The following is an 11,641-nucleotide window of genomic DNA, read 5'->3' as shown; positions in this document are numbered from 1 at the left end:
GATCAAACAAAAAAAGATATCTGACATTTTCACCTTGGCTTTCTGGAAGCTGGTATAAGCAGGCTTCCACTCTTTGTGAGATAAGGTAGACCTAACAATTACTTGATATGTTGGAAAAAAGAAACTGGCGGACAAACTGATAATGATTACTTATTTGGAACTACAGCAGAACACAAATACATAGAAACATCTGCCCAAAAGCACAGCTGAGAAAACAGAATTTAAATCTGTTATTAAAGCTGTCCACTATCAGGAAAGGAAGATGTAAAGGAATTATGACAGAAGAAAGTGAAGAAGAGCAAGTCAGATTATTAAGATTGCTGCCTCACCGTAAATGAACGAGACTGAATATAATCCAGTCACAGCGAATTAATCATTTAAGGGTTACTGGCAAGGTCTTAGATTGGCAAAGTCACTGATAGCTGACAGGTCATCAAGATGCTGAGTTTTTACAGCTGCTTGTTCCACATTAGCATGAGACAAGTTAATCTTTCAGCACTCCCGGTGGCACTCAGGTAGCACAGCGAGCACTGAAGGAGCAGCTTCGATAGTCAGTGTTGCTCACGCTCCACTAGCTGATGCTAATTAGCATCACGCATTAAACCAATCACCTAGCGCCTGCCGCACCTGACACACAAACCATCATTTGATATCAGGACAGAGGGCAGGATGTAAAAAAGATATTAATGTGGTGTGAAACATGGGTCTCAACACATGAACTGAGTGAATATGCACCAGTTTACAGAAAGCTCTTGTCTTTCCTCTGCTCTTATCTGATGTCCTCAGATGTAATCTCAATAGAGAACTGGCAAGCTGGATGGCTAATTTCCTGAATGGGAAGCCTCAATATATCCAAGTGGAAAACACAGTGTCAGAGTGATTCCATCACCAGCCTCCCCACAGGGAAGGGTACTAGCATCTTAATTCTGGTCTGGGAATACAAGGTTTGGCTAAATTTACTACATGTAAACAACTCAGCAGTCTGACTTGGGAATTGCACTCTTAAGCAGCAAGGCAGAACAAAATCAGGGCTGTATCAAGACACAGGGACTACACCTCAATTCAACCAGACCCAGAACTGATTGGGAATTAAAACAGGACTACTTTAGGACTTAACCAAGACAGAACCAGAATCAAAACACTCAAAATCATCATAGACCTGCACTACACTTATTTTTTAATTCTACCAAAGTACACTATTTAGATTCAGAAAAGTTTATATAATTATTTAGCCTTGTGGTGCAAACAAACCTACATAACTTAATAAATATAGAATTTGAAAAATAGCAAAGATACACTAGGTACTAGATAAATGTTCTGATGAGTTTTGGCAAACAACCATCAAACAACCATCTGACTAACATGTGTGTCTCACCTGGCTCTTGTTCCCTCTCTGTTCTGTCCTCATTCTCCTCTCCTTGTCCCTCTCTGTTCCTCTCTCTCTCCCTCTCTGTTCCTCTCTCTCCCTCTTTATGCTGACAATCAAGCCAAACACCAACATCATCAAATATACAGTTAAAACCAGACATTTACACACTCTTCAGATAAAAGCACATACACTTTTTTAATTGTAACATCAAATCAGACTAAATGTTTCTTTTTTTAGATTGATAAATATAAAAAACACATTTGTTAAATTTAAGAGTAGAGAGATAAATTGTCTGTATTTCTTAATTGTAAATGGCACCAAATTGTATTCAAAATTCAGCCACACTTATGGAGCTCCACAATTCTTTTCCTGGTGTTTTGGTTGATATCTCTTGATTTTCCCATGTCAAAGAAACAGGCTCTGTGTTTTGGGGGTGTCTTATATGCATCCACAGGTGTGTATGAGGTGCCGTAAGGGACATTATTACTGAAACGCTCTCACACACACTACTGAAACGCTCTCACACACACTACTGAAATTTTACCTCTCACACACACTACTGAAACCCTCTCACACACACTACTGAAACGCTCTCACACACACTACTGAAACGCTCTCACACACACTACTGAAACGCTCTCACACACACTACTGAAACGCTCTCACACACACTACTGAAATTTTACCTCTCACACACACTACTGAAACGCTCTCACACACACTACTGAAACGCTCTCACACACACTACTGAAATCTTACCTTTCACACACACTACTGAAACGCTCTCACACACACTACTGAAATTTTACCTCTCACACACACTACTGAAACGCTCTCACACACACTACTGAAATTTTACCTCTCACACACACTACTGAAACGCTCTCACACACACTACTGAAACGCTCTCACACACACTACTGAAACGCTCTCACACACACTACTGAAATTTTACCTCTCACACACACTACTGAAACCCTCTCACACACACTACTGAAACCCTCTCACACACACTACTGAAATTTTACCTTTCACACACACTACTGAAACGCTCTCACACACACTACTGAAACGCTCTCACACACACTACTGAAATGCTCTCACACACACTACTGAAATTTTACCTCTCACACACACTACTGAAACCCTCTCACACACACTTCTGAAACCCTCTTACACACACTACTGAAACGCTCTCACACACACTACTGAAACGCTCTCACACACACTACTGAAATGCTCTCACACACACTACTGAAATTTTACCTCTCACACACACTACTGAAACGCTCTCACACACACTACTGAAACTGAAACGCTCTCACACACACTACTGAAAACCAAGAAGATTTCAATTGAACAGGAAGGTATTTTAGCTGCACAGGAAGGTGAGGAAAAACAAATAACACATTAATGCACACCTAACACCGTGGTGACGTCTACAACAGTCTGTTAGAGGTATAATTGAAATTTTTTTTGCCTTCATCAGTGACTATCCAAACATTGTTGTAGGGTAGCAGCCTATTGCAACAAGTCGGGGCATCTTGGCTATGCTAGCTGCCCGTATAATCTTTAAAGACTGTGTCTGACAGTACCTCATCTACAATGAAATTACATCGGATCCTTGTCATTTTTTACATACATTCTTTGTTGTTTGAGGTGAGAACCAATGAAGAAGATGTTGAAAGATTTTTTACTTGTGCTCTGCAATGTATTGAGGCGCTCCAAAATGAAAATTCGGGCAATATCAGACAAGAGCGGCTTTATAGAGAGCTAGATGATCATACACGAACTCTATCAGAATTTCTTGCTGCTGTATCTCGATATGATCCCAATAATAGGGTTGCCACCAACCTACTCGGATCCTTGTATAGATGCTTTTGCAGCTTGCTACATGAATATGATGCTAGACAGAGATCTACTTATGCGACCCACAGATTGTTACCCCCAACCACCTTGAGTGGTCATCCAGGTCGGCCACAATACACTATATCTGCTGAACAGATTTCTCACTTTGTTTCCATTGGTATGACATGGCAGAGAATTGCATCATGCTTTGGAATAAGTCGAAGAACCCTGTACAGACACAGACAAACTTTGGGAGTTGAGCCATTAAGCTATGTGGATATTTCAAATCAAGAACTGAATGGCCTTGTGACGGATATCCTACAGAACACTCCAAATGCAGGGGAAGTATACATTCTTGGAAGTCTGAGATCTCGTGGCTTAAGAGTTCAACGTTGGAGGGTCAGACATAGTCTGCAGCAAGTGGATCCTATTGGACGTGCATTTAGACATCGTCATGCAATAAGGCAAAGGATCTATAGTGTTCAGGCCCCCAACCACTTATGGTAAGTTCACTGGTTTGAAACAAATGGTCAGGCCTTGTGTTTAAAAGTATTAACACAATACATCAAAATTAAAGGTCCTTCATTCAAAACATTACTGAAGTTAATCTATATGATCAGCATAAGGTAATAATAATAATAAAAAAAATAACAATAACCAAAAAAACTGAAATTGCTATAAGTATGTTAAATATTTGGGGGATTCATAGTACATCAATTTAGCTGTCGTCTAATGTATATACTGTTGAGTTGTTTAATCCTTTATTTCACATCACAATTTTAATCTCTAACATTGATTGTGCCAGGTAAACGTAGTGTGGAAAAATACATTTTATGCCACTGTGTGTATGTGTGTGCACGTGTAAGCACGTGTGTGTGTGTGTGAGAGAGAGAGGTGTGGTGTTGTAGAAGTAAATGTACAAAATGAAACCTCTATTTTTTGTTTAAGTACAGGGTCAGGAATTCACTACTAAATAATATGAACAAACATGTGGAACTGTAGTAATGCTTTCTGATCTCTCAACAGGCATTTTGACGGCAACCACAAGTTGATTAGATGGCGCTTGGTCCTGCATGGCTGTGTTGATGGCTTCAGCCGAACTATCATATACTTACGTTGCTTATCCAATAACAGAGCCTCAAGTGTCTTGTCATTATTTTTGGAAGGAATACAAAACTTTGGTTTGCCCTTAAGGGTCAGGTGTGATCATGGTATGGAAAATATACAGGTTGCTCGTTTTATGTTACAGAGAAGAGGAGTAGGCAGTGTTATTACAGGTGTTTCAGTACATAACCAAAGAATTGAAAGACTGTGGGCAGAACTCAACAGAGTTGTATCAAGACACTTTATAAATATCTTTAACTTTATGGAAGAACAGGGTATATTGGATTCACTGAATGAGCTACATCTTTTTTGTCTGCATTATGTTTATTTGCCAAGGATTGAAAGAGCATTAACAGAATTTATCAATCAGTGGAACAACCATGGCCTCTCTACACAAGGAGGACAGACCCCTCTTCAGCTGTGGCATACAGGTGTCACAAACAATGTGGGAATCCTGTCGTTTATAAATGACATTTTTCATGTTGATAACTATTATGGCGTTGATGAAGAAGGGCCATTACCAGAACTTCAAACAAACAATAATGTCATTATTCCAGATATTGACATCAACATAAATGAGACTGCAATGAACATAATTCAACAAGTGAATCCATTAGAAAATGATGGAAATCATGGAATAGATGTGTTTTCTTCACTTGTACACCTTCTACATTAAATAAAATATGTTGCAAAAAATAAAAAATAAAAAAATATAAAAAAAAACATTTCAGAAAACATATCTGATCGAAACTAACATATTGAAACCATTTTCTTTAAAATGACAGCTCTGTTGTCAAACAGAAACTGACACAGGCAGAAGAATAAACAGACACAAAGACAACCATATCAAAAACAGATGCACATACACATGAAATGAGTAAAGTGAGACAAATTTTGTATCTTCAAACTCAACAATCTAAATAAACTTCTGAAGTGCTGTTAAACAATTGGTATCTACCTGTATGAATCCTCAAGAACAATTACTTCTTGTCAAATTGATGTTTTAAAACATCAATTTGACTGAGGCAGGTAAATTTGGAAATATTAAAACCTTAACAAGTTAATACTCAATACTCACAATCAGTAGAGATGCCAATACAAAAGAGAAACACACAAACTCCTCCAGCATAATGTGTTCATACCCTGCCAAAGCCGTAAGTGTTACCTAATGCAAAATCAAACTTCTCCTTGAACAGCTGGTATGAAACATGCAGTGGCAGCCTAATGCAGTTAACACACGTGTTGGCAAGAGGGAAAATTGGTGTAGAAGAGAAGTCATCGTCTCCTCTATGAATGAACTCAATCGAGGGTGCTGGGGAAAAGCCAATAGGTGGCACCGCAGTTGCTCCAGTTGCAAAGGCCAATATCTTCTGTAATTTGGAAGGTCCTTCTTCTTCTGCATAAAACAGAGAAGGAAAAAAGTGTTAAAAGGTTATTTCATTTGGCTAACATAAATTGTCAGTGAGTATTAATCTAAAGCAAGAATCTTAATGACTGTTATTGCAATGACTATAGAGCATGCTTTTCATCTTTCAATAGTCTCAAAGAACTATGTAAAAATGTTACTACAACCAAGAGGGTAATGTGGTGTTATTGTTATATGAGTATGTTATTTAAAATAAAGATTTCAGAAATGCTAACCTATAAATCGTTACATCTATTTATTTTGCACTAAAGTGACAATTACCTTCTGCATCTTGGAGATAGTCTCTCCAGAAGGTAACAACCATCTCCTCAGCAGCTCTTCTGTTGCTTCCTTCTGGAGATAGATGAATGTTGAAAAGATCATCCACCTGGTCAGCAGTCAGCATATGTGGATCATAGCAGAACAGAGGGCGAAAACTGTCTGGATGCCTCCTCACTTTCTCGAGAACCCCAAGAGTTTTCAGACCTTCACAAAATCTGGATAAACAGCACAAAGAAATTTTATTCAATAATTCTGCAATTTCATGCTTCTAAGTTAATTATATATTATCAATTTGGCACAATCAATTATACTAGGTTATTAACTGACCATTTTGATTAATAGGTAAGATTTTTATCACCATTTTAATTAATCTGAAAAACACAGAATACACAAATACCTTTGAAATGGACCTTGAACCCTGTGGATGACCTGAAACATGACAATGTCATGTACCAGCAGATCCCTGTCTCTTAGTGAACGCATAGGCCTCAGGCATCCTGCATTGGCCAAGTAATCAAGCAGAGGTTCTTTTGACTTTTCAAGGTCCTCAAGGGTTGTACTTTGAGATATCTAGCATCACAAAGAGCAGAGGAAGGGCTTGTTATGGAAGTTACTTAGTAGTCTTATAACCTATTAGAAGGAACCCAGCCACTAGTGGTCTACTCAATCACAATATGCCCAAGTGTACATTGGAAGTCAAATGACTGCACATATTTTTTTAATATGTTTACAATGTGCTTAAAAAATAAGAAAATATACTCTTTCGTCTACCCTTATCTGCTGAGTCTTAGTTTAATACAGCAGCATATAAAAACTTGGCATTCAGCAATGGCCAGACTGATCCGGATAAACATTCCCTGCAAAAGAAAACTGGAACACAAACTATTTCCAATTCACTATAAGATTTATAGAATAAACATATAGAGACCTTTTTGACTTTTTCAAAGAGTTCCAGGTCAGCTATGTCTTCCAGGGCTGGATTTGCTGAATTTCCAACCAGAAGGGAAAATACTGTTGGTGACAGAAAGTTAGGGGGTGGACCACCATGTACCAAGCTCACTGCAATGGCTCTGCCAGAGATGTAGTACCAGTCCCCTCTGAGAGCTGCAAAGCAACAGAATAAAAGGAAAAGCAAAATTGTCAGTAATGTTGCCTGTAAAAATAAATATCAGTTAAACAGTTCCCACTATAAATCTTAGAAAAATAGGTAATTACCAGTACTATCAAGAGCCAAGTTCTTGCAGTTTTCTTTCCCCTCAAACATGGCTGACCTGGCAATGGTGTCCATCAATAGTCTCAAGAATTCCCTCCTTGGCCCGCCTAAATCAACCCCTTCCTCATTTTTTCCCATATCATCTGAGAATTTCACACAGATCATCAAGTTGGGATCATAAGATAGCCTTTGAAAACCACGTAAGGCTCCCTCCCACACAGCAGAGCGATTTATATTAAATTTGCACTGCTGTTTTGTGCTAATTTTGCTTGATAGTTCCAGCAGTATCTCTTGAACAGGGACTTTTTCTGCACTAAAAAAAGAAAATAAAACAGAAAATAAAATATATCAGCCATGTAGTCATGTTACAGAATTTGAGAATATGTGTTACACTGATCATAGAGATTTAAAGCTTAAAAGTTTTATATTGATTTGACAATTCTGGAAAGCTATAATCATGTCTCAAACTCAAATTCTGTATGTTTGTTACTCACATCTGATTCTCCAAGCTCGCAATTATAGCTTGATTTAAATCCTCATCATCTGAAGAATTGCCAGAAAGCGATGCCACGAGAGTTAAATATGAAGAATAATCTTCATCATTAATGCTCATGGCAGGGATGTCTTCACTTCTTGCATTGAAATCTCTGCTGTGACTGCTTGTGCTAGGTTTGTCATCACTTCTTGCCATGTAGCCTTCATCACAAATGCTGTTCCCATCACTTCCTTGCTTTGCTCGTCGCCTTTTACCAACACTCCTTCCAATACAGTTGGTCCCAGTATCATCTTCTTCATCACTGCTAGTGCCAGGGTTATCACTTTTAACATGACTTCTTAACCTTGTAGTGACTTGGCTGCTCATGTCTTGTTGGATTTTTGAACTATCAACTTCAAAACAATCATTGTCACTGTCCTTATCAGTTGCACAACTGCTTAATGCTGATTTGGAGCTGATGTGGGAAGGATCTTTGTCTTCATCTGATTCACTCTTCAACAGAGAAAGACCAAAAACATATATCAAAAGCAAGTAATTATAGCTTATCTTAAAAAGATTAAAATAAGAAATATTCATATTGATTGCTCCCAAACACTTGTTTTAAATAAATATATTCTATTTTGCTAGAAGCCCAATTGTTGACATGTTTTTTCCCAAATCAAGATTACTTTTCATTCTTTTAGGAACTTACTAAAAGTGTCCTTGATGGCCTTACATAGAGGGCTTTGGTTTTAAAAACCTTTAGGATCAGCATCCCATTCAGCTCCTGACCATCTTGGAGCTTTGGAGACACCAGCTTATTGCCACAAGCCATTAGAAACTCAAGGCTACAAAAAATAAATAGGGACAACAGCAATTGCTAATCAGTTAAATATTTTAAATATTAGTTAAATAATTTATTATATACTGCTCTGTTTGTGTGTATGCTTTTATGACTTTTAAATTCTACTGGTATAGTCCATGTGTTTTTATAATGATGAATAATATTTTAAACTTCTTTACTTTGGTATATTATCTTTAAGTACAAGTCATTACATGAATACACACAGTAACAATAAACAATAGTATTTTACCTGACATCCTCTGGAATGCGTTCACCAAAGCTTTCCTTGATGTGTTTCACGACAGTTTGGTTGTCCCAGGTCTTCTGGAATTCAAAAGCACTGAGGATGTGCCCATGTTTGTGTAACCATAATTTTGAACCTTGTTTGCACACTACTCCCCATGATGGAGTTGGAAGTAGTATAACATCTTTGTTGAAATGGTCATGCTGCTGGGCCATAGCTCTGAAATATAAATAGAACTATTAGATACCATAAACAACAGCAAGTGACAACTAATAATACTGAGATGCAGAGAGCAGAACACTATCCAAACCCCTACACAGAATGTTTTCATAGACAAAATTGTTGTAGTTAGGCTTATACTTTTTTTTATACTTTTCCGAGAATACGCGCTTCTTTTGTGGTTCGGACTCCTTCTGACATTTCTTTGGAGGTAGAGGAAAACCAAAGTAATTGCTTAAAGGAGCTTCTTCGACATCTTTATGAGTTCTAAACTCTTAAATTTTCTCCTCCAGAAAATCCTATGTACGCAAACACACGTTGCAACTTCTTATCTTGTGCGCGTTTTTTATTTTGACAGCGAATGCGCACCTGCGGATCACTTATGTGCAGCCCTGGTTATTTAGCTCTTCATATTTCAGCCACAGAAATTCTTTTGTCCATGAAACCATAAAGCTGCACTTTCTTTTTGCCTTATAGTCTGATTTGTCATAACTTTTCCGTTTTGTGGTAAGCTTTTCTTTGGCTGTCACTTCTTCACGCTGACCTGTCTTATTTGGCTCTGCAGAACTAAAATATATATCCTGCTGCTTTTACACACGCACTCACTTAACGCTCAGCGATTCTCTGCGCAATCAACCTCTCACATGTTTAAGCTACGGGAGAGTTCACTTGTCATGTTTGCATAGTAAGCTAACGATTGATAAGACGATGTCAGAGGAATTGGTGCGCAAATTATCATCACTCACCAATCAGTGCTGTCGCTCTCTATACACAGTTCGCGCGATTGCAAAGTGAAGGCAAAAAACAAATTCAAACGCGATTTCAATATGTCACATATTGACAGTGGCTCACCGATGCCAATGACATAATTACCCAGCTACATTTCCGAAAGAATGGAAAAGTATTGACATATACTTTTCCTTCCTATGATAGCCCGACGGGCAGGGTACCTGCCATAGATAGCCCGACTGGAAAAATCGCTAGACCCGGGATGTCGGGCTAGCGATTTTGCGAGCCCTGCAATATATTCTTAAATATTAGACTATTACATATGGCCCCATTTCAGGCAAGTGAATACAAACTCATTAAACTTTGTAACTACCTTTTTCTTCTGGTGCCTGATGTCCAGCTGCCGAAGCATTGCCGAGTTTGATAACGTGGTGCAGGTGCACATTCTCTCCCGACTGTAGATGTCGCTGGCATGGGCAAGCTGCTACGTTGACGTGAGGGAAAGAGGGATGCTAAGTGACTATCCAGTCCGTCCACACTGGTACTTGCAACAGGTTGCTGCCCCACGACTGTCGCATTTGACAAAGTTCTGATGGTCTCTGCTGAGGCTAATATACTGTTGAGCAATGCGGCTGCTTCACTTAGGCTACTAGCAGGTTGCTGAGTAGACATCTGTGTAGTGGTTTGAGGTGTACCACTTTTCCCTCCACTTTCCTGGTCTGGACACAACTTCCTGTTCATCTGAAACTCCTTCCTGTTCAACTGAAATGCCTTCCTGTTCAACTGAAATGCCTTCCTGTTCAACTGAAACGCCTTCCTGTTCAACTGAAATGCCTTCCTGTTCAACTGAAACGCCTTCCTGTTTAACTGAAATGCCTTCCTGTTCAACTGAAATGCCTTCCTGTTTAACTGAAACGCCTTCCTGTTTAACTGAAACGCCTTCCTGTTTAACTGAAATGCCTTGGTTTTTCAGTAGTGTGTGTGAGAGGTAAAATTTCAGTAGTGTGTGTGAGAGCGTTTCAGTAGTGTGTGTGAGAGCGTTTCAGTAGTGTGTGTGAGAGGTAAAATTTCAGTAGTGTGTGTGAGAGCGTTTCAGTTGTGTGTGTGAGAGCGTTTCAGTAGTGTGTGTGAGAGGTAAAATTTCAGTAGTGTGTGTGAGAGCATTTCAGTAGTGTGTGTGAGAGGTAAAATTTCAGTAGTGTGTGTGAGAGCATTTCAGTTGTGTGTGTGAGAGCGTTTCAGTAGTGTGTGTGAGAGCGTTTCAGTAGTGTGTGTGAGAGGTAAAATTTCAGTAGTGTGTGTGAGAGCGTTTCAGTAGTGTGTGTGAGAGCGTTTCAGTAGTGTGTGAGAGCGTTTCAGTAGTGTGTGTGAGAGCGTTTCAGTAGTGTGTGTGAGAGGTAAAATTTCAGTAGTGTGTGTGAGAGCGTTTCAGTAGTGTGTGTGAGAGCGTTTCAGTAGTGTGTGTGAGAGCGTTTCAGTAATAATGTCCCTTACGGCACCTCATAGGTGTGCCACCAATTTACTCACATGGACTCTACTAACCTATCAGAAGCTTCTTAAGCTCAGAATGGAATCGTCTGGAGTTTTCTTATTAATTAACAATAAACTTAGTGTATATGTACTCCTAAATTTGATGAAAGTGATAAAAAATAGACAGCTCTCTCTTTTTATTCTGACATTTAACTAATTCAAAAGATATTTCAATATTTATTTATCCAAAACAAAACAAGTTTATTCTAAATTGATGTTGTACAGTAAAAAAAAATGTTTTTGTCAAGTAATCAGTTTGATATCAATCGTTCGTGATACACCGTCATATTTACATTATTTGTACAGTACGAATGATTTGCTTTGGTGCCTGGTCAAACTTCAGTTCTCCTCTGTCTGCCTCGCTGCGTTTCTCCAACAG

General features: G+C 38.7%; 2 protein-coding genes across 2 annotated transcripts; one reads left to right on the top strand and one right to left on the bottom strand.

Moving 5' to 3' along the window:
• The first annotated feature begins 2,695 nt into the window (after nt 1-2,695).
• LOC102777202 (uncharacterized) lies at nt 2,696-10,536 on the top strand. The gene is made up of 2 exons (XM_087836224.1): nt 2,696-3,720; nt 4,244-10,536. The coding sequence occupies exons 1-2, from the start codon at nt 2,975-2,977 to the stop codon at nt 4,995-4,997; spliced, it is 1,500 nt and encodes a 499-aa protein (XP_087692350.1). The 5' UTR covers nt 2,696-2,974; the 3' UTR covers nt 4,998-10,536.
• Nucleotides 4,554-10,519, bottom strand: LOC148096282 (uncharacterized). The gene is made up of 9 exons (XM_087836223.1): nt 10,106-10,519; nt 8,791-9,003; nt 8,409-8,544; nt 7,716-8,209; nt 7,224-7,534; nt 6,937-7,112; nt 6,406-6,578; nt 6,009-6,223; nt 4,554-5,717 (listed from the first exon to the last, which is right to left on the bottom strand). The coding sequence occupies exons 1-9, from the start codon at nt 10,471-10,473 to the stop codon at nt 5,458-5,460; spliced, it is 2,346 nt and encodes a 781-aa protein (XP_087692349.1). The 5' UTR covers nt 10,474-10,519; the 3' UTR covers nt 4,554-5,457.
• Nucleotides 10,537-11,641: the final 1,105 nt, after the last annotated feature.

This window comes from Neolamprologus brichardi, chromosome 23 (genome assembly GCF_056152115.1).
Source record: "Neolamprologus brichardi isolate AB-2024 chromosome 23, ASM5615211v1, whole genome shotgun sequence".
In the NCBI taxonomy this organism is placed as follows: Eukaryota; Metazoa; Chordata; class Actinopteri; order Cichliformes; family Cichlidae; genus Neolamprologus; species Neolamprologus brichardi.
The sequence above is the reverse complement of the archived record's forward strand: the minus strand, read 5'-3'. Positions and strand labels throughout refer to the sequence as shown.